The sequence below is a fragment of the Leptonotus elevatus genome, chromosome 7, assembly GCF_054856555.1.
Source record: "Leptonotus elevatus isolate MCC_2025b chromosome 7, RoL_Lele_1.0, whole genome shotgun sequence".
Classification (NCBI taxonomy): Eukaryota; Metazoa; Chordata; class Actinopteri; order Syngnathiformes; family Syngnathidae; genus Leptonotus; species Leptonotus elevatus.
Genome location: NC_141245.1, coordinates 7,239,716 through 7,267,097, shown reverse-complemented (window position 1 = coordinate 7,267,097; position 27,382 = coordinate 7,239,716). Strand labels below are relative to the sequence as shown.

The 27,382-nt window shown below is 40.2% G+C and overlaps 2 protein-coding genes and 1 long non-coding RNA gene across 9 annotated transcripts in view; 2 read left to right on the top strand and 1 right to left on the bottom strand.

Annotated features, from left to right (window-relative positions):
• Positions 1-51: 51 nt before the first annotated feature.
• On the top strand, positions 52-13,857 carry LOC147170702 (zinc finger FYVE domain-containing protein 1). 2 transcript variants are annotated; one of them, XM_086081392.1, is made up of 12 exons: positions 52-267; positions 3,257-3,538; positions 4,374-4,596; positions 5,597-5,814; positions 5,922-6,028; positions 8,336-8,444; positions 8,557-8,648; positions 8,720-8,837; positions 9,289-9,459; positions 10,723-10,915; positions 12,379-12,477; positions 12,805-13,857. In XM_086081392.1, the coding sequence occupies exons 1-12, from the start codon at positions 151-153 to the stop codon at positions 13,038-13,040; spliced, it is 1,965 nt and encodes a 654-aa protein (XP_085937518.1). In that variant the 5' UTR covers positions 52-150; the 3' UTR covers positions 13,041-13,857. The 2 variants fall into 2 exon arrangements, with proteins under 2 accessions (XP_085937518.1, XP_085937517.1); XM_086081391.1 differs by having other exon boundaries at positions 8,557-8,654.
• A 3,438-nt stretch (positions 13,858-17,295) lies between these two features.
• Positions 17,296-27,382, bottom strand: part of numbl (NUMB like endocytic adaptor protein) — a 55,268-nt gene continuing 45,181 nt past the window's right edge. For 5 of the 6 annotated variants that reach the window (XM_086081152.1, XM_086081155.1, XM_086081156.1 and 2 more), the window contains 5 exons: positions 25,543-25,683; positions 23,810-24,017; positions 23,314-23,565; positions 22,047-22,226; positions 17,296-21,955 (listed from right to left, as the gene is read on the bottom strand). In XM_086081152.1, the coding sequence (XP_085937278.1) occupies positions 20,844-21,955; positions 22,047-22,226; positions 23,314-23,565; positions 23,810-24,017; positions 25,543-25,683 (1,893 nt within the window). In that variant the 3' untranslated portion in view covers positions 17,296-20,843. The remainder of the gene's footprint in view (positions 21,956-22,046; positions 22,227-23,313; positions 23,566-23,809; positions 24,018-25,542; positions 25,684-27,382) is intronic. The other variant, XM_086081151.1, reaches the window with a different exon arrangement.
• On the top strand, positions 23,224-24,055 carry LOC147170701 (uncharacterized). Its single transcript, XR_015095616.1, has 2 exons — positions 23,224-23,627; positions 23,829-24,055. It is a non-coding gene; the product is annotated as an uncharacterized LOC147170701 (long non-coding RNA).

Genomic DNA, 27,382 nt, shown 5'->3' with positions numbered 1-27,382 from the left:
CGTATTGCGTCATCGTGTGCGTCCTTGTTGGCTCCTCCCCTTTCAGATCAGCGTCCACGCGCTGTTGTTTTGATTTACACCAGTAGTCGGGGTTTCAACTTTTGTTTTCCCCTCGATCGCCATGAACATGTATTAACACTGTGAACAACGATGTCTGAAGTACTTATGACATCAACGGAGGAAATTTCACTGAGTCCAATGCAACCAGAGGAAAGTCCCGATGGCGAACGGAGCTTCCTGTTGGTGGATGACCAGGAAAACCTGCAGGTGAAGTTAGCTAACAATCGCTAACAATTAGCTGCTAGGCTAAGAAACGAAAGCCAAAACAACTCCGAGCGATTTTGTTAAAGACACTTTATTCGCGTTGTTTCCCTATAATGTTACCGTCTGTGACAGTCACTGTCAGGCTCAAATGTAGACTATGTTGTGGCTATGACGGTTAGTGGAAAGTCTCTAATAACGACTTTGTTCTAAAAAAAATAAAAATAGAAACATGTGAGTCATCCAGCCCTGCTGACCCTCACGAATCATTTGTCTCCATATCTTGTTGAACGTATTGGTTGAATAGGGAAGTAAAAAAATAATTTATTTTCTCAAGCTGACTGTTACTAAACAGTAACTTTTTATTCGGCGATTTGATTAATAGAGGCAGATGTCCTCAAATCAAAGAAAAGTGTCCTACAGTGGATTCCTGTCATAGACCTGCATGGAAGGTTTGGACAAATCATACTGCTGCAGCTACAGCCAATCTAGGTTGCTTGACAGTATGTTCACGGTATGAGACGAGATCAACAGTTCAGCTTTCATTTCCAGGTATTATCAAAATCATCTTGATAAGACTACATTTTTTTGTCACGAAACATCACATCTTACTAGAACAAGTTGTGTTAAGGGTTTACGTCTGGAGATTGATACATTGAAAACGTTCCCTTTCTTGCCATAAATGCAATGCACACTGTTGCCTAAAAGAGGGGAGTGTTTGGTGGTGGTCGGAGGGGCCGTAGACGCCCACTGGCAGCCACACGTCCGTCAGCCTGCTCCAGGGCAGCTGTGGCTACTTGCATAGTTAACTGCCACCAGAGTGTGAATATGTGAGTGCATGAATACTGTATCCATTGTAAAGCATGTTTGTGTGTCCAGATAAGCGCTATATAAAACTGATGCATTATATTATTGTGAATTAACTGTTGTTTTAGCGGAGTGTATTGGGATTTGACTATATTTTCACTAAATAGGCAGACAAGTATCCATTATCTGTCATCTTGTTGCTCATCAGAGGTGGTGCTAACTAATCTATCATCAAATTAATCTTATGATAATCGATGAATCGTATCTATAACACTGGTCAACAAAAAAACGTTGCATTTATGCAAATACTAATCTTACACATTTTGGGTTGCTGAATCAAATATGACCTTAGTTTATTTTCTGAAAGCTGTAGGTTTTTTTTGCAAATCAAGATTTTATTTTGTGTGCAATTAAAAAAAGTTGCAAAGCGATATTTTTTAACAAAGTGGGTTTATAGCTGGCAATTAAAATAGTAGCCCAAGAGTACAATATGTAGCCAAATAATTTGGATTATGACAAAATTAGGATGTTTTAGACAACAGCAGACAGGAGACCCACAATATGGACATTTATGTGACGTGTGCTCGAGGCTACGGCACTGCTGACAAAATGCTCCAATATGTGAAAATCAGTCAACTATGACGACGAGCTATTGTTGACAACAATTCTATGCAAAGGACTGAAAAGTTCAACTGGTATTGGGTGAAAATATAAAAAAGAAAAAAGGGGGAGTATAAAATACCACCAATATAAGAATATAAAATGCACCAATTGCATGAAAATTCACGCATACTGAAAAAAAATGGCAGATTTGAAATCAGTGACCAACAATTCTGTAGAATCAGTTTAAATAAAAACAAAACTCATGCAACAGAAAATGAAAAAAATCAACAACCATGTTGGCCAGTGTACTCGAGTGACTTTTTGAGTTTAAAAATTCTCCAAATGCTCGGAATTTCAGCTTCTCAACAGTAAATATTATCCAATTTATGTCGTCCTCCATGAAAACTTACTGATTATGTTTGTGTTGAATGAAATTAAAACAATTGTTTTATTTGGAAAACAATGATCAACTTTTTTTCTGACATGTTATGGACCAAACCAGTAACTGAATCAGAATTCATTTATTTTCATGTACTGTCAATTTAGAATAATGTCCTGATTTTGAATAAAGAAATTGAATTATTATCGTGTTTTTCTTTTGGATTAATTGACAAAATAATCGCTAGATGGCTGGAGTAATATATTATAATAATTAGTCGCAGCTCGATTGCTCATTAATTAAGATTAATGAGCAAATTTTTGTTTTCATCCAGTGACAGTTGCCAGCGCTAACCAAGTGTAACCAGCGGCGTTTTACCTGCACCGTCCAGTGCCCACCCACTCTGGGTTTGAACCCGTGTCGCCATCATGTCACCGACTTTGGAGTGGAGAGAGCTAAAAACCCGGGTCAACAGCTCAGCGGCCAGCATCCTCATTAAAGGCTCTGAGGAGTGAGGCTTTACTAACGTACAATCACACTAGGGCTGCCATTATGGAATATTTTTAGAATTGACCATTCTCATTATTTTCTCGATTCATTGAGTAATCAGCAAAAAATTGCATTAATGTGTATTACCACAGCATTCCCCCCCACCCCCCCCCCCACGATTACGGTTTGTTAACAAGCTACACCCAAATCCAAAACTGAGCATAGAAAGTAAACAATATTAGATAATAGAACTTAGTGTCTGTCTGTTTATCTAAGTAAGTTGTCTTTTATGTTAAGTGGTTCAGAAAATGGATGTCTAGATGGGCATACTTTGATGTTTATAATGTATTGTTATGATGGGCATTTTGCTCCGCCTTCTTTGTCAAAATCACCCTTGAAAAGGAGACCTCGGTCTCAATGGGTTTTATTTTCTGGTTAAATAAAGGACTGATTGATTGATTGGTATTAGGAGTGTGTCAGATGCAAACTATATAAATAGTACCTGGAAATAAAAGCTGAAATGTTGATCTCTTTTGATTTCAAACGTGTTTTAAGTCTACCGCAAAAATCAAGAAGAAAGAATCAGCTTCACAGTTCCAAAAACGTTTAGAAGGGATTGTATACCATAGTACTGTTCAAATTTCCTATAATTGCATTGGAACTGCAGCTGAACCATCCTGTCCCAGTCTAAAACGCCATTTCCTGTTTTTCCTCCAGGTCCGCAGTGAGACGGATTTTGTTGAGAGGCTCAACTGCGCGGATGTGGCAGGTGTCAAAGTTCTGTCCATCTTTGGCTACACAGGTGACGGCAAGTCACACACCTTGAACCACATCCTGTTCAATGGCGACAGTGTTTTTTTTACTTCCAAGTCCTCCAGCTCATGTACGGTGGGTGTTTGGGCCGCTTATGAGCCCTCCCTCAGCCTGGTTGCACTGGATACCGAGGGCTTGTTTGGAGCAACTACCAATCAAAACCAAAGAATGAGGCTTCTGCTTAAGGTAATTGCAGGGTCATTAAAAAGCATTAAAAGTCATTAAATGTATTTTGTTAAAATTAAGGCCTTAAATGGCATTGAAAAGCATTGATTACGATGTCCAGAGGTTTTAAGAATTTTAATATAGTTATTTATTTTTGCATACATTTTGCAAAGGAGTCACGATAACACGATTTAGCAATATTTAATGTGATAAAAATATGAAATTGTTGGGACTGTCGACTAGTTATAATTTACAATGAACTAAATGGACTGAGTCCACGAGTTGCTTCTGAATTTGAAAATTAATAAATAAAGGTACTGTTCCTGTCACCAATGTCCAGCATGAAACACTGATGTCACCCAGTGGTAGAAAAATGTATGACTCAATGTGTCGCACGCCTTTTAACTATTGAGGATTTATTTTTAACTTCAAATAACATTATCCATTATTTACAATAAAATGACTGTATCGTTGAACGAAAAGAGACAACCACATTTTGTATCTGGTAACCATGTTTACCCACTATGTTAATTGACAAGGGCATGAAAATCATTAAAAATATTTTATTGCACATTTACAATAGATATAAAATGTGCGATTAATTTCCAATTAATCACAATTTAACTATGGAAATCATACGATTAATTACAATTAAAAAATTTAATTGCCTGACAGCAATATGTTTGTACGTGTACGTGGGCATTAAATTAGCTTTAAATTGCATTAAATTAGATTTTCTGATACCTAAAGAAACCTTGAATTGTACATAATCGATTGCTTAATGCTTACCCCAAAATATAAAATTATAATTGATTATTAGAGTAGTTCCTCTCATCTCCACTCTCCACTCTTTCAGGTCCTGGCAGTGTCCGATATAGTAATCTATCGAACACGAGCCGAGCGGCTGCACAACAACATTTTCCAGTTTCTGAGCAGTGCGTCAGGGGCCTATCTGAAACACTTCACACCCGAGCTGAGGGCCCTGTCAAGCCGCTGCGGTCTGGACGTGCCACTCTCATGTCTTGGACCTGCTGTTATTGTCTTTCAGGAAACCACACACACACAGCTGCTGGGACATGGTAAACAATTATACATTTGATTAATATATATAGCCACAGGAAAAAATGAAGAGACCGCCATGTTTTCTTCTTTTTCTTAATCATTTTAACTCATTCATTGACGCCATTGACGGCTATAGAGGTCAAAAATTCATTTTAACTATTTCTATTAGTTTAACATTTTTCTCACTTTTGTTAACAAGAGTATGAAAACCTAGAAACAAAATTCTTATTGTACATCTGGAACAGATATAAAATTTGTGATGAACCGTGACTAGTGAAGTCATGCTATTAATTGATTAAAAATTTTAATCGCCTGACGCTCTTAATTTTTAATAATCTTTTCTTTCACAAAAAAAGATTATAAAAAAATAAAAATGTAATTACTTTTTTTTTTTAAAGAAAAAAAGATTATTAAAAATTAGGAATTTTTCATAATTAATCCCATGACTTCACTAGTTAACTCACGATTAATCACAAATTTGAAAAATTCTAGGTTTTCATAGTCTTTTTGACGTCTATAGCCGTCAATGGCAGTGAATGAGTTAATGTCCGGTGCCACTGAAAATGCATCAAGTGACTCACACAAAAGAAAAAATGGAACTCCTAAAAGCACCGTTTTTTTGGTGGAACAATATTTATGTAAGAATATATTAGCATTATTACCTACATCAAAAGGCAGAATTTTATTTGAATGGCATCGTCCCGTCTATTCTGAATTACTTACGTCATTCATTTACCAGGAAGTGACATGCTCAGTAACAAAGACAAATGTACAGAACTATAATTACAATTATTTACTTTAGTTTGTTTGTTTTTGACATTTAGGTTATGATGGTGCTCCTCTAACTTAGAATCAACAATGGAATAACTTTATATCTACATATTCATACAGGAAGTGCCCTGCTTACATGGATGGACACGTGAACACTATGAAAAAAAAAGTCTACTTATGAAGAGTTTATTAACCTTAGGTCTTTACTCAACTAAGTGTCATTCGAGGTTGTCATGTGTGGTTAAGGTTCAAAAGTGGCTGGCCACGCCGACACGCTGCTCCAGAGGCGCTTCCATGACCTGGGCCTGGCGACCGACGCCTTTAGTTCGGTACAGTACATCGGCACCCAAACGGTCACGCCTCCCACCGACCACAGCGAACTGCTGGAGGCTCTCAGACAGCAAGTGCAAAACACTCACACGCGCTCGCCTCGCCACCCCGGCATCGTGTTTCGAGCTTTGGAGGTTAGCAGTGAATATTGGTGTAATAATACACATCCATCAGACACAAACCTTGCCAAGTTTACCTGTGTTATCAACAATGTTTTGTTTTTCAATATGTGCGTACTCAGGCCCTCAGTGAACGTTTCTGTGGCGAACTACGAGATGACAAGCTGATTCTGGACACCTTCTTCCGAGAGGAGTACTTCACCTGCTCTGCTGTTTGCGTGAGTTGCAAGTAAGTCACTTTTGAAACCATTTCAACACTCTCCACCTTGTACAGTAGTTAAACATAAAGCTATATATATAGTGGATAGAAAAATTCCACACAAACCTGTTCAAGTGTCAGTTTTTTTAAGATATTAAAAAAGAGACCAAGGTAAACTTTTTCCACCATTAAATGTTACCTGTATAAAATCTTGAAAAGGGGGCAGTAAAAATAAACAACTGAGATAATGTGGTGGCCATGTGTACACGCCCTCTTATGACAGTATCTCAAATGCTAGCCCAAACCATTCAGTGCTAATATCCAAGCACCGAAAATCAACTGCCAATAATGGCAGTTTCGTACCAAAAGGCTTTTATCTCTGAAACAATCAAGCCCAAACAAGATGTTGTGATGGCACAAGGGGAAAAAATGCAATCAGTAACCGCTCAGATAATGTGTCTTGAATCGGAGTTAGCCTCATGTCGCTAGCTTCGGCTAGCCTGAGCGCCAGTTGCCTTAATAGATTCATACCAGCAGCAGCGGGACCGCAGAATAACAGCAAGGATCAAGGACAGTGATACAAAAGTGAAACTTCACTGCCAAATTATTATGTCATAAATGCGCGGTCAACAACTGTGTGCTAACGAGAACTTTATTCATGATAGAAGAGCAACATTTCCAACCGTAAGGGTTTGTACACACTTATCCACATTTATTATCTCACAGTGTTTTTGAAGTCGTTACATGCTGAGGTCAGGCTAGCCGGGACCAAAGACAGGGTCTGATGAAATCAGGGTGTCAGACTCCCAACACCTTCACCAAGACTCTAAAGTTTAAATAAAAGTAATGCAGTGTTTTGGAGACCAAAAAATTCTCTTAACGAGACAGTGACGAATAAGATTCTGCTTTATATTCTCGAAGTATGGATCACAAATTTGTTTTTGACTTTGATCATCTCCCGGGAGAATACTGAAGTGTACAGTGAGCTGAAAAAAATAATTTTCTACATGAAATGATGTTTTGTTTTGTTTTTCGGGACAATGCCCTGTTGTTTAACAGGACCTTGTATTTTGCTTTTGTTTTCCAACCACTACTGATAAAAAGAAATACCAATAATAATTAGACCCTGCACCTGTGTAGAAATCTTTTGTTTTTAACTCATTCACTGCCATTGACGGCTATAGGCGTCAAAAATTAATTTTAACTACAGTATTTCTATTAATATTATTTTTTCCCACTTTTGTTAACAAGAGTATGAAAACCTCGATTTTTTAAAATTGTATTAGAACAGATATAAAATTTGCGATTAATCGTGAGTTAACTGGTGAAGTTCTTAAAAAAAAAGATTAATAAATTTAAGAGAAAAGATTATTAAAAATTAGGGGCATCAGGAGATTACAATTTTTAATCATAACTAATCGCATGACATCGCTAGTTAACTCACAATTAATCACACATTTTATATCTGTTCTAAATGTACCCCAAAAAAATTATAGGTTTTCATACTCTTGTTATCAAAAATGGAAAAAAATGTTAAACTAATAGAAATAGTTCAAATGAATTTTTAATGTCTACAGCTGTCCATGGCAGTGAATGAGTTAAAGAAGGTGCAACTAGGTTTCAACTAGATTTGTGTGTTGTGTGTGTGTGTGTGTGTGTGTGTGTGTGTGTGTGTGTGTGTGTGTGTGTGTGTGTGTGTGTGTGTGTGTGTGTGTGTGTGTGTGTGTGTGTGTGTGTGTGTGTGTGTGTGTGTGTGTGTGTGTGTGTGTGTGTGTGTGTGTGTGTGTTGGCTACCTAATCTCCATCTATAAATAGCTGTGTGTGGGGTACTGGGCTGTGCCGATAATTTTTGTTTTTGTTTTCCCTCCTTAAAATCCTTTGCCTATATGTGTGGGGGACCGTTTGTCCACATGTGGGAACTGGCTTTCTCATAAAATTCCAACCTTGTGTATATTGATACGTTTTTATAATTGGCCATCTGTTTTAACGCAGGAATCCGAACTCGCAAGCAGTCTACTCTGCACTATTGCTTTATGTCTTCTATTGGCCTTGAAGCTTACAGGCACAAATGCAACGAGGAATCATCTTGCATCCACACTGTTTTGGACGGACAGTTCAATTTAATAATTTCCCACAATTCATTCAGATGCAATTTTAAGGGAAAATGCTATATTGGGGTTTATTTCCTCATTAGAATCACTTCAGAATCAATTGGGTTGTTTGAACATACACAGTGTAATGCAAGTGACCCTGCACTCTCTGACCGACTATCTTGCATGCAAACCGGAAAACGGCTTTTTTTCATCTGAGCCACGTTGTGTTTTGTGTGGCCTCCAGTATTCGCTGCAAAAATGGAATGAACCATTTACGAGACAGGGTCCCTCACATGGCAGATGGACTCTGCCACTATGCACACCAGTACAACAACAAAGTTCTTATCTGTAAGGTATGATAAGCTCCTGACGTCAATATACTCAGCCAATGAGCTGAAGGGAATCTTGTTTGGAAAATGGTTTCGATTTGAACCAACCGGTTTCTTGTATCACGTCAACCACCAGAAGTGCTATGAAGGTGGCAGAGAGGTGACAGTCGTGCCGAAAACGTCCGCATCTTCTGACAACCCGTGGTTTGGTCTTGCCAAGTTTGCCTGGTCAGGGTAGGTTCTTCTTTACATTTCCTTGCGTCCACTTCTTTTGTGTTGATCATCCGCTTCCTTCTCAGCTATGTGTTAGAGTGTGCCAGCTGTGGCGTCATCTACCGCAGCCGACAGTATTGGGTAGGGAATCAAGACCCTGAGAGCAGCGTGGTGCGTTCTGAGGTCAAGCACGTTTGGGAGGGGGTAAGTAATCCATTGTGTTTGTTCATGTAATGTAAGATGGGATTTTAAAACGCTTTAAACCCTTTTACAGTTTGTACTCCTCTTTCTGTAAATTGTAGCCTTGTCGTAAAAATAAAAACAATTGGCAATCGGTGACACTTGATAAAACATTTCAACTCACATTTATTACAAAAAGCACTTACAAGGATCTGTCCCAAGATAGCCAAGACAACGCAAGTGAAAAGGCAGCTCACTTGTGTACTTTCACTTTTCTTTTCTTTTTAAACAGAACCCCCAAAGTTTGTTCATTTAGTCATTTGTTTGTTTGTTTATTTTTTGCCTGACCTGATGTGTGTCCAAGTTTCTTGCTTTAATTTCCATCTTGATCATCTTCAAACACCGAGTTTGAACTAAGACAATGATAATCAGTGTTGTCCTTCCGGTAAATATTTGTCCTGTAAATACCTTCCAGTCGGACACCTTCCTCACCAACCACCAGAATGCGGCACAGAGGGTCCTAGATGGGATGAACTATGTGATCCAATCGGTGTCCGAATACAGCACTGGCCCCACTAAAGCCGTCACTGCTTGGCTCACTGATCAGGTGGCGCCACCGTACTGGAGACCCAACACAGAGATTACGGTAAGTGCTAGAGGTGTGCCAAAAAATCGATTCTCATTTAGTTTGATTCAGAATCGATTTTAAATGTCCCAAAATCGATTTTATTTAAATAATTTTATACTGTGCCTTTATTGGGAGCGCTGTTCATGTTGTACTCGATTTGGCCACTTAGGGGCAGTGTGGTTCCATGCGGTTTGATACACTGTTAAGTTGTAGCCACATTAGAGAGTAGAAGGAAAAAGTCCCGATCAAGTTATTCCAATAAAAGTTGTTTTTTTGCCGCGTGGAGCCGTTCTTTTGAGTGATAAAAGTGCTGCGAGTAGCGCGCTAATTAGCATTAGCGAGTCAGACTGGAGTAGATCATTACGATTCTTTGCACATTTATAAATTGAAGCAAAAATCATTGTCAATCAAATCACTTTGAATCAGAAATCGTTCCTAACGGAAAATCGATTCGGAATCAAATCGCAGACCCAAAAATCGGAATCAAATCGAATCGAATCGTGAGACATTCAAAGATTCCCACCCCTAGTAAGTGCCGCACAAACAAGACATCAAGACATACTGCAAAAATATTCAAGTGGATCAAATATGGAAGTATAAAACACGTGTGGCTTAGTAAGAGACAATTTTCATTCATATGGGCTGGCAGGGTGTGTTTGTCTGTGTTTGAGAAGTTCTGTTTTGCTGCTGGTCCTTGAATGCATCTATCTCATGCGCAGTCAAAAGTGAAACTGAAAGTATGCATCTGCTTCTCTCCCAGTGCTCACAATTTGCCTGTACTGCATTTCTTAACATCTATTAGTGCATGTAAATGAGTTTAATAACTTCAACTGCTTGTGTAAAGAGCTTTGGCCATCTGTGTGGTCACTTCAGTTTGTGCTAGGGTGCTATTTAGGCTAGTATGCTAGCTAATACATTTGAGGAGCCTCACTGTGAAGGTGTGTGGGTTTTGAATAATTGAACTACTGAATACACTTATTTGGGTGTTTTTTAGGGGTTCGTGATAAAAGAAAGAGATGTCGTTGATTTGATTTCAGCCTCTCCATTTTGTGCTTTGCCATCTGCCATCTTGTGGCATTATGCATCGATACGCAAATACAGTCGGTAGGTCACGTAGCTATATTTTGAGATAATGAGTAAAATTATCTAAGTAATACTTGATTTTTGTTTTTCGTTCCTGAGGCTAAATTCTAACAGCGTTTAGCGACGACCATACGAGGCAGGCCAACTGAGTAACAATGATCCTTTTAACGTTTCTATTGTCTTCTTGGTGCTCGTTAGGCTTGCCATGGCTGTCAAAAAGCATTTGAGGAGGCGGAGCGCAAGCACCACTGCCGCTCGTGCGGCGAGGGCTTCTGCCACCTTTGTTCCAGCCACAGGATGCCAGTGCCAGAGAGGGGCTGGGGAAGCAGCCCCGTCAGGGTGTGTATGGCCTGCTATCGTCAGGGAGGACCGCCTGAAACCAACAGTCAGGGTAAGATGTCAACGTCCTGTTGGTGACCTTTTCACTTTTAAGGTTCAATCAGAGTTACGCCTTGGTCAGACTACAAGAAAATAGCCCGATTTTTGGCCCAACCGACGGAGCATGTCGTGAACGATTTTGAGTTGTCCTGACGTAGCGGCGCCGGTGTAGTGTGACACATTCAACGATTGGTCGCCTGGATCGATCACGTCTTTGGGACAGACTTGTAGCCTACATTTTTATGGGTTGGGCCAGGCCTGGCCGTCTTGTCACCCGCTATCGCTATGAAGTGTTTTTTTTTTTTACTCCCCCTAGAAAGACGGTTCAGAGTGAATGCGCGTATCAAATGCACCGTACCAAAACAAGTCAAATACGCATAAATATTTCAGCAGTATAGAAATGACTCAAACACAATATAACATATGTGTGTTTGATAAAATACTGCCTCCTTTTTTTTGTTTTTGTTTCGCCTCCCTGACAACCAGTGCCGACGCGGTGCTCTTGGCATTACACCACGCGATGATCAGGTGGTGTCTTGTCGGGTTCAGACTTGTAGTGTGGCTACACCTCCGGTTCATGACACAGAACGAATTTAGCGGGTAATCTGACAACGCGACTGTCGTAAAAGACAAAAAAAAGTCGCGTAGTTTGAGCCAGTTCTTTGTACACCTACACATTTACTAATTTTTTTAAATCTTTGTTCCATCTTAAATATTTCTTATCTTCTTTCAGGGTTTCCGCAGGTTATTAATAAGCATTTAAAAGTCATTTAATGGATTTTGCTGAAATTAAGGCCTTCAATGGCATTACAAAGCATAAAATTAGATGTCTAGAGGCATTAAAAATGTAAATGAAATTGATGTAAAAAAAACATTGTTGTTCATGCAACAATGTGCAAAGGAGTCACTATAACACATTTTTTTCAATAATAAATGGGATACAATATATGTATTTGTGGGGACTGGTGACTAGCTGTAAATTACATGAAGAAAAATGACCTGGAGTCCACGACTTGCTACATGTTCCAAATACCAGTTGCTCTGAATTTGAAAAGAAAAGTATGCAGTACTGTTTCTGTCACCAATGTACAACACGAAACACTATTGCCATCTAGTGGCAGATTATTACCTCAACACAAATCTACGCCTCATTGTTTCACACACCTTCTAACTGTTTAGTCTATCCTTTTAACTTCAAATAACTTTATGAATTACATACTATAAAATGACGGTATCTTTGAACAAAAGATGCAACCACATTTGTATTTGGTAACCATATTTGTCTACTTTTATGTTAATTAACGAGAGTAGGAAAAACTTCAACAAATATTTAATTAATTAATTATAAATCCTCTCTTTGGTGGGGAAAATGCTGACACCTTCGACGTTTTATATTATGTTAGTACTGATTTCAGTGCATATGTATAAGCTGTAATACAACCACAAAGTGTATTTCCTTTTCCTCCTTTCTCTTAGTGTGTAAAGCGGAGCCTCGTGGTCTCATCGCTCGCAGGGTGGCGGAGGTGGCCCAGTCCACCTTGGACATCGTCAGCACCGCTGTGGACTACCCGCTCTGTAAGTTTCTTCAAGACAAGTAATAAACACATTTGGAAGGATTATGCATTTTGTTTACAATTTTAAAACGGTTCTCAGGTCTCTTACATGCATTTGTTAAAAGTCGGATCAAGAATTATAGGATACATTAGAACACCCTATTTTTGGAAATTGATGCAATTAATCTGGATGAGTATGAACCTTGAGGCCTAACTTTTTGTATATAATCAATTAAAAATTCAATTTTCCCTAATGTCTCCTTGAACAATTCTGACACTTTTTTGTCAAAGTAATAACTTCAATCCACTATTTCTTGTATGTCTTTTTTATTTATTTATTTTTTTGTAGGCTTTGTGAAGGATGTGGCTCGACCAGACTACTGGGTCCCTGACCAGGACATCAGCCGGTGCCACCAGTGCTCCAAAGTCTTCACTCCAGTCATGTCCAAGCACCACTGCAGAGCCTGCGGTCAAGGGGTGTGCGGCCCCTGCTCCGCGCACGTGAAGCCCGTACCCTCAAGAGGGTGGGATCACCCGGTGCGAGTGTGTGACAAGTGCAACGATAGTCTCACCGAGAGTCTCTAAAGCACGGCTTGAAGTCTCACTTTAAACTAAATGACAATCTGTTGCTACAAAGAAGGCTTGATATCGGGGGCTGGTTGAAGACCTTTTTTTTGGGGGGTATCTTCTGCCTTCACCAACTGATTCTGCTTCATGTAGTAGCAAAACTGATCAGAGATCAGCGGTGGTCTTCACTACAGGTTTCAACTGCTTTCAGTGGTCTTCTGTAAAATATCATGACGACGGCTTGAAGTCCTGTGCCAAGCCACCTGTGGAAGAAAAGTGGAGAACACAAGAACCAGTGAGAGATTTTCAACTAGTGGAGTAATAAAGTCAAGGCTTTATATACCTTCACATTTTATCTTGGGATGATCCAAATCATTGGAGGGGATTTCATTCTTAATTCATTCGACAACAGCCTAACGTAAATATTTTTGAAGGTTAAATTGATGGATGGAGGTAAATGTATGACTGTGTAGCGTCCATGACATGTCTTCTTGCATTAAATGCTTGAGTTAACCCTGTATGTGCACAGAAGCGAGGCCATTAAGATGATCTAATCCCAAATTTACACATCATTACTCTTTACCTAGCAGCCACAGTATGGGGAAAATATATGTAGCATATATTGATAGACATTGCAAAGTGTGAAATACTCTTCTGAGCAAGTGGCCTCTCTCAGGACCATCAGACTGGAAACAAATAGGTTATGCTGATAATGTCCCCAGTGTAAGAAATACAAAACGGTGGAAATTGTATGCTTAAAAGTCATCTGAAGTTTGTGTTTTTTTGCAGTTTGTTTTAAATAATAATAAAAGGCCAAATTGTCCTACAAAAACAATGCTCTCTCGCACACTTGTTTCCTCAGTTTCTTATTTTAAATGCCTAATGCGTTTAAATATACTTTTGTTTGGACAAATATAATAATATAAGAGTTCGTAGCTGTTTATAAATACATACTGATTACAGCGTGGCTGCCTGCTGGGTGTAATGCCTAGTATGTACACAGGGCGGCGCTAAAAGAATATAAACATTAGATCCCAGAACTCGCCAACTGTCAAGTGCCCTGAATAATTCGCAGCAGGGGGTTTCTTTCATGATGAAGTCCTATTTAGAAGTACAGTAATGCATAATTATGCAACTTAATTGCAAGTAATTTATTCATAGTGCATAGTATCAAAACGAGAAGAATAACCTATACTAACTAGACGCTGAAATGTGTCTGACAGTTATAGTCAGCAGCAGACGCGTATTTAGGCCATATTTAAAACAATAAAAAATATATAAATTGAACAATTGCACCACCACATTTTTTGCGTATATAGATTTATTCTTACTGTGTGTTCTTTTTAACAAGTTAGAAACGTATATAGAACCACCTCTGGTCAGCAGCATTACACACTATACAAACCAACTACGTTAGCTTTACTAATTGATTTGCAATGATATGAGAGCGAATACTCTCCTTTTATGCTGCCAAAATGTAATTTAAAATATATTGTATGTAAAGATGTACATGTAAAACTGAACATTAGTCGTCAAAATTAAGCTTATTAGGCTTGCCACCAATAACTTAAATGATTAAATCAAATATTACGTGAATATTATCTACAACATGAACACTTGCAAAATATTGTACAGTAGCCCATTACAAGAAATAAACACTTTTGTTCATTTTTTATTCTTGGAAAAGATTAAACTGCCAATATACTTGTTTGTATGTTCATATTTAATGTTTAAATCCAACGTTTTAATCACACTTTTGCAATGCGAGAATGATCCTTCTGCTGCTTTACAAACCTGTGTAGACGATGACGCCTAGTAGTGATGCAAAAATAAAGCACTTGCAACATTGTTTTTTTACTCCTCAAAATGGTGCTCTTGACTTAAATAAAGGCAAGCGCAATGTAAATTGATTACATTTCCCTTGCATCTTTAACTTTCATTCGTCCATCACTAACGTCTACCAAAAAAAAAAAAACATTAATAGCCAGCAGTGTACACACATTTGTCTGTCTCACTACATCCACTACGTCAATGTGGCATTCTGTGCTTTGCAGCTTAAACCGGCTGTAGGCGAAACAATGAGAAATCTGCTGGATAAACCATGAGCGAGAACATGCGATTAATCACTGTAATTACTTCCTCCTAGCTTTGGGAGGGCATCGACCATGGCGACATTTAATATTTGCAATTAACAATACTGTTTCAGACAAAGGCCATACTGTACTGTATATGATTAACTGGTGGTTGACATTTAGTGTAAAATAAAAACACACAGTCTCTAAGTGCTCATGTAAATGGTGACTGAGTGAGCGAGAGAGAGCGAGAGCGAGAGCGAGAGCGAGACAGAGAGAGAGAGAGAGAGAGAGAGAAACACACACATTCCTGCTGCGCTAACCACCATTCACTCGCTTGAGCCCCCAGAAGGATGCCATTGTGTTTTCAGCTGCTATTATTGCTTCAGGCGATGTAATTGATATGTATGGACGTACATTTTGCAGACAACAGCACTTTCCAGATGTTATAAATTAGTTTTTTTTTGCTGTGTAGCCATGGCAACTGAGCCCCCCACCCCTCCGATGTCGGTTGCTGAATATCCACCTTCAAACCATGCCATTTCCCTCTATTATCATTGTGTATCATATCAGCAGAGAGAACATCACAACGTTTTAATGAAGATGTGTAATTCGACATTAATGTTGCCATTCTGTTCAAAATCGATATTCATATTGCAATTTATAAAAAATGTAAAAATAAAAATTATTAACAGTTATAGTGTTTATTTAAATATGAGAGCATAAATGGTTAAAAATGTACAAAAGGACAAAAGGGCTGAATTCTGCAGGGGGCCACAGATTTTCACTATAGTGCTACTCGGGGACCATGCACTTCCTAACCCAACAAAAAATCGTTCAAATGATTACCCCTGTATTCATATTAGGGGACAAAATGAAATACATTGAAGGGTCAGAGCAATATATTGGCAGACAGTGCACCCACGCTCAAGCATAAAGACGGGCAAATTCAGTTTTTCGTAAGCCTCGATCGATGCGCTTGTTTCAGAATTTGGTCTCTGTGCCATGTATTGTGTCATACTGAGGGCGTTTCTTTTGTGAAGCACCCGGCACGCCGTAGAATAGACTTGACACCTGCTGGAACCACGTCTAAGTATTGGCGCAGGTAGTATAAAGCAATATCTGTCAATTTGATCCAGATACAGGCAGACGGATTCGGTGGATGTTATCATATTTCATTCATAAATAAGACAGCGGCATGCATCGAACCCTCTGAATCATTGCAGAAATTAATTTATAGAATGCAATATTATTATCATTATTATTATAATATACAGTATTTTTTTTTAAATCCTGCTACAATTGAGGCCTCTTCCGCGCGCTGAACGAAACAAACCTCACAGGATCTCTTTGTAGATCCACTTCTCTGACACACCTTGTACTTTGTTTACCCTATCTTATTGTTTTATGTTTTGTCGATGCGTCTATTTGTAATGTATATTTTATTGCTTTAAAAAACAAAAGTGCAAAATCATCTTGATGGTAATGTCATGGCAATAATGATTCAATCAGTCTTCAAAATGAAACAGATGCATTCACTGGACTGGCAATATAAAGAGCTCCACTTTTTCGTTCTTTGACTCATCTACAACACAACTCATGTTCACCGACTCAGTCTGCCCTTTAGCTCATTGGACAATAATTGGGCGAGTCTTGCTGCTGCCACAACTCGAGTTCAGTGTGTCTGTGTGAACGTTTGCTCCATTTCTCACGACCTTGAAGGAGAAAGGCGGCCCTATCTTGTTCCATCGGCGGCGGCAGAATTGCTCAGCCCGTTTGACCCGAACACAGGCAGCACTGGTAACATCCTGTCAGGGTCTGGTTACTATCATTTGTTGCCATTTAAAGTACAGTACTGTAAAACATGTTTTTTTCTAACAATCCATTTATTGATAGGCTATCTACAGATGTGTTATTTATTTTAGGTGATTCAAAGTAATAAATGCACCTATATAAGAACCAGGAATAATCATTAAATTACCCCCCCCCCCCCCACACACACACACATCTTGGACAAATGATTAGGTACAGTCAGCTGTAAAAAAAATTCTTTGATGCAATTAATAAGCTCATGCTCCTATGCAGGAAAATAAAAAGCCCAATTAGTAAATGCTTATTCCACAAAAATTTTCCAAGAAAAGTCTGGAGGGTGATAATGTAAAAAAAAAAAAAAAAAAAAAAACTACAAAAGATGCACAGCATTGTATTATATTACTTTATTCATCTTTTTTACAATGTAATTACAATACAAATATGTAGGTTTAAATACAAAAAAATCTGTAAATAAAGATTAAAAATAAACTCCACTGTTTTCTGTTACCATCACTAAACTAGTTTTACAATCAAGTTCATGAGGTCATTTAGTTTGCTTTGTTGCAATAACCTACATATAATTTAGAAGGGCATGTAAACAAGTCCAGTTAAAGAATATTAAGAATATTTTCAGTCAACAATAAAATAGGATCTTGTTTCATATATTTGGATTTGTTGGCTGTGGGGGGGGGGGGGGGGGGAATAAGATTTGTCAGGAGAAACAAATTGTGAACTTCACACTCTGGAGGAGTTTCTTTTTAGAAGGCAGCCTATCAAATAGCATTACTGCCTCATTGAAAAAATATTTTATAAATTAATCAAACTAAAACAAGCACGGAACATTGTCAGAGACTCTTCATACAATTCAACTCCCATTTAGAGCACCTGATAAAGTCCTCCATTAAAATAGTTCTTCTTCTAAGACTTGATGACCTGACTGGCGTTTCAGTTTCTACATAAAAGGAGTCTTGCATGTTTGTGTATATACGGAATATGCTAAAGTTGTAAAAATAAATACTGAAAAAGATTCTTTGCAATGCAGGTTTTAAGAGTTGAGTAACATGATTTGGGGGATGGAAAGGCTGTTTTGTGGGCAAGGCGACAAAAGTGTCTTCAGTTTTCCTCACACTTGTTCCATCTCTCGTCTTTATCATCACGTTCGTTCTCCCTCTTTTGTTGTTCACATAGTTAATGTATCCTCTTCTTTCACTTCTATCCATGCTCTCATTCCACCTGTCACCATTGGAAACATTGCAACGGACTGATGTCGTTGAACAGATTCAAGCAGAATTTGATTCAAGTCTACCCTGTAATTGAACACGTTGATGAATATTGGAAGGTAGTGCATCATCACATTTGTTGTCCTTGAGTTTTCTGAAACAGGTCGATGGCTACCGTGGAGTGTCTGTTTAGGATATTCTGCAGTGCAATGGAACATCATATTTTAGCAACAGAAATGTCCACTGGAGATAAAGTGAGGCTCTAATTCATTTGTCTGGAAAAGCAAACGTGTCCATTGTACGGGTGGGCGCGTCATGCCATTATATACACTTGCCAGGCAACATGATACATTTCATCCATGGGGCTTTGTTTCCTGTAACATGACTACATTTCCCACAATGCCCGGACTCTCCTATTGATGACCTCTGTGGTCCTCCTGTTTGTTTCCCTGGAGTTCAACAAAAATAAATATATTGTATGGGATAAAAATATCTTAAGGAAACACTTAAACATTTTGACTTTAAGTAAATATAACTTGTCAACGTAAAAAAGTACAATAAATAAAATTATTTTGGCAATAAATCACTAATACTGGTCAGTGGGTCCTCTTAAAAAGTCTACACACCCCTGTTCAAATGCCAAATTTTTGCAATATATATAAAAAATGAGGTCAAGATAGGTCATTTCAAAACCTTTTTCACCATTTATGTGACCTATTACCTGTACAACTATGGAGAAAAAAAAGTCTTTGAGAGGAGAGGTAATAATAAACAGCTGAGATAATGTGGTTGCATAAGTGTGTACACCCCCTCATAACTGAGGATTGTCATCAGAATTCATTAACACCGGACGTGTCCAACCACACTGGCTGTTTGCATACAGTCAATATTCGGGTTAAGGTCAAAATTCCGACTTGTGAAAGATTCGGAATAACCCGTTTACATGCGTGAGTCGACAGAGTTAAGCCATGGTTACATGGTAATGTGATTGATCCATAGGCTTGTATATTAATGGTCTTTTAATAGGCTGAAGCCAGAGAGCAGCCATCTTAGGTTGCCACTGTTACTGACAACTTCTGTTATTTTTTTCCACTGAAAACACTTTTAGCAGTGAGTGTTGTACGCTAGGATACCTAACCGGAGTCATGAGAGCCTCGGAAAGAACAAATATCACGGTTTGTATCAGCCATTAAGAGTATATTATCTCAGTATCATCAATTGTGCCTGACAAAGGTTAGGTTTACATTTCGAAGCAAAATTTGTCTCGATGGGCTTTGCGTTCATTTCATTATTTAAAAGGGAAGTCAACCCCGTTCTATGCAGCCCCACTAGTCTAAATACAATATTTTGGTTAATATTGTGTTAGTGGAATACGAGTTAAGCAGCAAAATAAATCAGTTCTTATTACTATCAGAAGGCGGCCATTTTGCTTCTTGCTTTCAAGTGAAAATGACATCACAGTTACTCAGGTAACAAGCTCAGCTTCAGAAAACAGGTGACCTGTGATTGGTCGTTGCCTGAGCCCTGAACAACTATGATGTCATCTTCAGTTGACAGCAAGTGGCAAAATGGCCGCACCATGAGAAGGGAAAAAACGGCTGGATTTTGCTTCATAACTTATACTCCACAAATGTAATACTAATCAGAATGTCATGTTTAGACTAGTGAGGTCACATATAATATATTTTGTCAAGAAATGTTTACGGTTGACCGATCTGAGGTTCTGAAAACGTGATGCAGATGAATCTTTGAGTAGGACTCAAGAGATATACCTTGTCGGAGGAGATTTAATATCGCATTCTTACCAATTAAATGGGCACGTAGCGCTTCTCCCTGACTTACTGGTACAACCATATGCCATACACAGTGAATTTTTTCCCAAAGAGACAGAAAATGATGTGAAAACGTCGGGGAGAAATCAATGTATTCAAGTTAGGCAGGCTTAGCAAGTGGCAACGTAAAATGGTCGCCGGCGAGTAAGAGGCATTGCCATGCCATGACGTAAATAGACGTCATTTACACTTCTAATTTTCAACCGTTGATAAAAAACATTATTTTCATGTCACTTACCACAGTAATAAAATAGTCCGTTTCCTCCTCGCTCCAAAAGTGTATTACTGCGCTGCGTCAAGAATTTGCCATTGTTTATCTCTGCTTGTGTATTTCCGGTGGGTAGATTTGGACAGATTTTTAAAAAATTGTGTTGTGCAAGTCATGATCACATTATGAAAAAGTTTTGAAATCTTCTATCTTAATCAACAGGGCTGTGTAGACATTTTGCATCCACTGTACATAAAAATCAGTTCTCACGATTCGGCCATTTACCATTTCTTCTGCCAAAATCAGTCAATAGGATTGGAATGCATTTGAGTCACCTTTGAAAGAAAGCAACCACTGAGCGGGTCACTGAGTGACAGTCAGTGTGTCAAGGGACTTGCAGCTGGTAGAGAAAGTAAAGCCGGAGTGCAGACATGACAGCGGGAAAGAGGCGAAAATGAGGTGAAGTGGCAGAATTGAGATCATCACATGATCCCTTTGAGATGTGAAAAGCTCCCAGTGACAGCCCAGCAATCTGCAAAGCTTTCATTGGAGCCTCAAGAAACCAGCATCACTATCTATAGATCCGCCATTAAAGAGCTTTTAGGAGCATACTCGGCTGCCACCAAGTTTCAGGACCTGCATACCGGTCAAAGCAGGGATGCTTGTACGACCTCACCTTAGAGCTCTATCTCAAAAGTCTTCTGCAGGTTGTTGGAAAAAGGGTTGGCTGCTGCTGCTGGACTTTTGCTTCCGGGTGCCTGAGCTGCTGGTTTGGCGTTGGTGCTCTCAAGTGCCGCCCACTTGGCCTCAAAGCGCTCATCATCTTGTGAATTACCGGCCACAGGAGCAGTCAGCTGACTGCCTTCCGGCGGCCAGCTACTAGTGCTGCCGCCATTTCCGTTGCCGTTCTGTTGGGCCGCTGAGGCACCGCTGTGCGTCGGGAGACCATTTATGGCTGTGGAAAGTGGAGGGGTGGAGGGGAACGGCGTGGAAAAGCCTCCAGTGGGCACTCCTGAGTAAGGCTGGTGGCTGCTGCCTGTTCCAAGGGATCCCACTTTCGGCCCTCCGCCTGCGGAGCCGATGGCACCGCCCGTTCCAGACGAGCCAGTGGCCGTGCAGAAGACATTGGCCACCATTTGCGATGGCGTGATTCCGACGACGGGTACGCTGACGTTTGGGTAGGTCATACTGCTCGCCAAGCCTGGCATATACGTTTGCATGGGAACAAAAGCCGGTTGGACAGGCTGGCTGGCAAACATCCCCACGGGAGCCGAAGCAGCGTCGAAGGCCAAAGGAAAAGGTTGCAAGATGCTTGGGAGGGAGCCTCGGGGTCCCGTGAGCGAGGGCTGGATCATAGGGGCTCCTGACATACTTGGACCTGACATGGTGGGGATGGACATTGAAGGCAAAGACATAGGGGGGCTTGAAATCGGCGGGCCGGGGATCAGAGGGACGGATGATATGGACATAGGCGGAAGGGGCATCGGTGCCTGAGTTGGGAGAGCAGAGGGGCTTGCAATGAGGGGTTTGGACATGGTACCAAGCGACATGGAGTGAGTCGACACCGGGGCCAGACTCGTGATCTGCTGACTCGATACAGACGGCGGCCCCGGAATGCTGGGGATGGTGGGACCCGGTGGGGGTGTCTGCTGGGGCCTGACTGCCTTGGAGACCTCTTCGAGCCATCTTTCTGCCTCCGAGGGTGTACGTTTATGTCCGCTATGCATCGCCGTCGACACTGGAGGAGGAGAGTGGAGAGGAGGATCTGGCTGAACCCAAGACGACGCAGCTGAAGAGATAACGTCAAGGATTCATGGAAATTACTGCATGGAAGTAAATGAGCCAGAAATCTACCACTGCTACGTATGATTTAATGTTACCCTGCATCGGCGCTGGAGGAGGAGGCAGGGCTGGAGGCACCACGCAGGTTGGCAGGCCGCTCGCAGACGGGCAAGGGTTGGAGAACGGGTCCTCAGATGGCGTAGTGAAGGAGGTGTTGATCTGGCTGCACAGGGCATTAATGTCTCCCTCACCAGACAAGCTCATGTCCACCTCTAGTACTAGCAAGAAAGGACCACACAAAAGGGAAGTGGGAGGATGAAAATAAGGAAGTGTGGGAGAGATAAACCAGGAGATGAGGAAAATTGCATGGAACTGTAAATGTATGTTAATGAACGTATTTGTGGGTACGTTCAAATGTGTTTAAATACGTTCAAAAGTATTTGCAATTACCTTCAAACGTACTTGCTAGTACGTTCGAACATATTTGTTCAATACGTCTACAAATATTTGCAAATCAGTTCGAATGTATTTTAATACGTTCAAATATGTTTGCAGGTACGTACTTTTGAACGTATAAAAAAACAAAAAAACGTATTTGCAAATCCGTTTGAACATTGTTGTAGACTAACTGCTAAAAACTTGATATATATATATATATATATTGACTTATATACCCAGTGGCATTATGGGGGAAATGCTGAAGGGAAATACTGCACTGCAGACATAATAATAAATAAACAATGTTTATTTATTCAATTTTCAAATGGGTTGGGATAATGTAAGCTAATTGCTAAAAAAATAAAATAATTCCCGTTTGTTTGTTTTTTACTTGCACATGCGCAAGTCAATACTCTGTGGCATTACGGGGGAAAAAATGCTAGATTTTTAGCATTTAGCCTACAAGTACGTTTAAACATATCAACGCCTTCATAAAATAATCGGCCAAGTCATTTTTTCAGATTTTTCAGGAAACACAAAAAAATTAACCATTTGCATCATTAGGACATGATTTAGGAATAAAAAATATTTTTGCACAATAAATAAATAACAGGCAATTATTTTAAGAGGGTAACGGTATTTGAAATTAGCAAAAATATTGTCATTATTCGTTGAGATTGTTATGCTACATTCTAATGTTTTTCCCAAATGGAATAAAGTCGTAAAAGGACCCTATGTGAAGTCATAGTACGTAGTGTAATTTACACTGATGCAGTTTTGTACATACTGTACGTAACATACATTATGGCTGACATTTTAACAGTCTCTCGTATTGCAATAAGCACAGGCTAAGGAGAAGCTACGTAGAACCAGAGGCACATCTCACTGCCAACTACTGTTTTTAACTGCAAGAACCTCGCAACTCACCAGGATTCTTGGTCTCAAAGTCGGTCTTGCGTTGCAGTGTGGATGGCAGGTCATTGAGGCGAAGTGACAGCTGTCTCTTGAAGGGAGAGTTCTTCTGACTGAGAGCTGGAAATCCCCGGAATGAGCCTTGACGCACCAGTTGCTCGATTGGTGCGTGGCGGCGAGGGATGGCATGAGGCCCGCCAGGTTCTGCTGCACCCTCGGGTGGGGAGGCAGTACCGGGCGGCAGGGCTGCATGAACAGAGGGCTGATCTGGAGGAGAGCAGAGGCGGACTTACCATTAGGCAAAACTAGGCAGTTGCCTCGGGCCTCAGGTCACTAGAGGGCCCCATCAAATTCCTCATACACCAATGGCCAATATAGTTTTCTTATTTACGCACATTAATTTTGTTTTTGATCCAAATCATTTCGCTAATATGTCAGCAGAAGGCTTCTTTTAACGTATAAAAATCTTTTAAAAATCCAGTATATAACTCTTGTGCCGGGAAGACCTCACCTTTGTTCTTTTCCTGCAGTTTGTCGTCTCGTTCACTACCGCTGCCGTGCTGACTGCAGGCAGAGTTGGCGCGGAAGGAGCCCTCGCGTACAAATGACGTGCGGCTGGCATCAAAAGAGGCCGTCACGCCACACTCCTTCTCCCGACGCTGTTTCCTCTCCAAACAGGCAGCAAAGGCACAGCCCACTGCATGGCTCAGTCTCTCCCCCTAAATGCAGCAGAAATAAAAACACAAACCGATTACGATCCCGGATGTGTTGACTGGTCGTTTGATTTCATCCGGTGTGATTCATACTTCCACGTGCAATACAACTGACACGTTGAGGATCAGATTAGTTTATAATTATCCCACTTAGATCTCGTGTTGTTTAACTTTAAGATGCCCTGTGGAAATCATCCAATCAGATTACACTGTGGGGGATGGGGGGGGGGGGGGTCCAACACACAAGGTTGTTTAGTTAAGAATAAGCAGACAGTGTGTGGTGGACTGGAAAGCCTTGCACCAGTTTTCAGTTTAGTTTTTTAAAACGCATTTAGTAGCATTTTTTGTTCAACAGTTTTTGCTATTTTTGTATTTAAGAGTTATGTTTGTTACGTATTTTTATTTTATTAATTTTTTTCTGTAAGTTTCGTTCCTGGTTTTGGGTCCAACCTCTGACACGCCGTAACCGTGGTTCATATTAATAACAAATACTAGTGATGGCAAAATGAAGCTTCATGAAGCATTTGCGATACTTTTTGACTCCTCTAGATGGTGCTCTTGGTTTAAAGATAAAGGCAAGTGCAATGAAAATGGATTACATTTGCATTGCATCTTTGAATCATGAGTGCCATCTTGAGGAGTCAAAAAGTATCGCAAGTGCTTCATGAAGCTTCATTTTGCCATCACTAACAAATACCACAACTTGTTAACTGCTTCTGTTTTCAAACGGCACTTTACACACATTCCAAAACAGTCAAGTGTGAGCACACTGGAAAAGTTTGCACTTGCTGAAGGGCTATTCAGAAAAGGCTGATGGGGATTTTGTTACTCCATTCGAGTCACAGGTGTGCTGAATTTGGGCAAGTAGAAGGGTGGACCCTGAAACTGGTTGTCAGTCTGGGGGGCAGGGCAACTGGAGACTAATAAGTTATTTTCCCAGCCACATCTCATTGTTGGGGTGTTTAAAAAATGAAGCCATAACTTCCAGCTTTGTATGCTACATGAAGATGCTACAGAATTGGTGGAAAACAAAAGAGCTGGAAATGATTATTTGTATGTGTTTGTCTGGACTTGATTTGTAAACAACAAACAACTGTACTGTGACGTGTTTTCTATCTTTGTTGAAGTCACTGGCGAGTGACACGCTGCCCTGGTGCTATTATTTCACGCTATTTACATGCTAACGGCGTCCTGCTGACACAGCCACATGAATCCGATTAGGTTGTAGTGTACCACCTTGGTGGGAATGTGGCTATAGTAATAAAGGTAATTACAGCTACATAGAGGCACCATCTGTTATTTATTTTTTTCCCAGGGGTAAAAACAGTAGGAATCTATTTTCATTGTTCAAATTGATGACTTGGAAAATGGCGTTTATTATTGACTTTTTCTTCTTACAGTATGTCGAGGGAGATTCGTAAAAAGTAATAACAGACTAAAAATTCTTAAGCGGAGCTCTAAAAATGAAAGAATAATTGTTGCCTAAAGTGAGACAGGCAGAGCAACAAAGCAGCTCGCAGTTCCCCCTCACCGAGTCTTTGAGAGCCATGAAGCAGTGGCACATCCAACGTCTGGTGGTGCCGTCTCTGCAGATGTAGGAGAACGCCTTGTCATAATTTCGATCGGGAGCACAGAAGGAGACTTTCTCTATGGTCTGGTCCACAATCAGGTCCTGGAAGGATGAAAAGAACATTTCGACATGATTGCAGCAGGCAGGCAAATGTTTTTCCACAGACATCAGTTTGACCAAGAGGGGTTGAGCGTTAAGCGAACCGATCAAACACCTAACCCGCTATTTCCGAGCCGTCAAAGCCTTTTCAGTCCTACCTATAAAAGTCAGTAACAACAGACTGTTGACACTGGGCCCTCTTGAAATCTCTGGGATGTTTGCTCCACTCGCCTTTCCTCCTATGAAAGGTTTATTCAGCCTGCCTCAGTTCCGACAGAGGAGACTTGGAGGGGGGTATCGCTTTCTTGGTGTATATTTAGGGGCCCCGAGCTCACCTCTTTGACACTCCAAAAACAAGCAGGGAAGCACAACGCAAGAGACGAGAGGCGGATGAAAGGGACAAAAGAAGACAGAGGGGCTCACACAAGCATCCACTCGCATCCTTTTTGGCCTCAGAAAACAAAGAAAGGGGAGGAAGAGGAGAGAGCGAGAGAGGCTGAATGAGGACGGGAGAAGAGAAAGTGGATAAAGAGAAGAAAGAATAACAGGCCTTTCACTGCGGACAGTGAGTGAATGCAAGGGGCTGCTGGTACCAAGGTGAAAGGCAGTGCAGAGCAGAGTGTTTTCTTTTCAGACAACTGACCGTGGTCATGTGATGTCTGCTTCTCATTCAATGGGCAACAAACACGACAATGTCACCTCATATTGATAGGACGCCTCAGTCAAGTGCAGGAAATACTCAATAGAGGCAGTGTCTGACGTCGACACCATTTTGTGTGACTCTTAACAGCAAGGAAGAATATAGCAAGGTGACATGACTGCGTCTCATGTATCTAAGGAAAGAATTTGAACTTTGGGAAACCAAGAAGTGTGATGGCTGGACAATAAATCACATTGAAATCAACTTTGTAATGTAGTAGAATGCAATTTTCAATTAAAAAAATTGTAAAGGCTGCATTTCTGGGGAAAAACAAAACAAAACAACCTCTGCATCATTTCAATTGGCCGTCATGCTATATTTTTTTGTTAGATATATACAGTATGTATATTTTCTATATTTATATAGTATCTAGAAGTGCACTCTACATGTTTACATATTATTTCGCCAAAGGTGACATTGAAGAGATTTGTTTGCATTATTGTTGCAATCATTTTGACAAACCATACGTTGTTTGTAGCATGGCTTGTTTTCCTGCTATATAACTAGCTCAGTCTTTCAGTTCAGTGCCCTTTCCTGAAAATGAACATGTACCTGTACCAGTAACAACCTGATCTCTGATCTTCCTTATTAGTCCATCCTACCTGGCGTATTTGACCCTGTAAATTGGAAATTGAATTTGGACTTGTGGGATGGTGGGCTATTTGAGAGGATTACTGGCTTGGGATCAGACTTGGAAATTTGACTCTGATTTGGATTATGGACATTTCTAACTCCTAGCCAATCACTCACTGAGAACCTACAAATGGGAAATTGACTGTTTTTTAATATAGCAGTTTATCTACACCAGTGGTGTCAAAGTCCGGTCCTCGGGGGCCTGTGTCTTTCATGTTTCAGAGGTTCCCCACGTTCAACACAGCTGATTCATATTTAAGCTCATCAGCAAGCTCTGCAGGAGCCTGATAATTATCCAGATCATTGAATCAGGTGCGTTGGAGTAGAGAAACCTCGAAAACATGCAGGACTCTGGCCCTCAAGGACCGG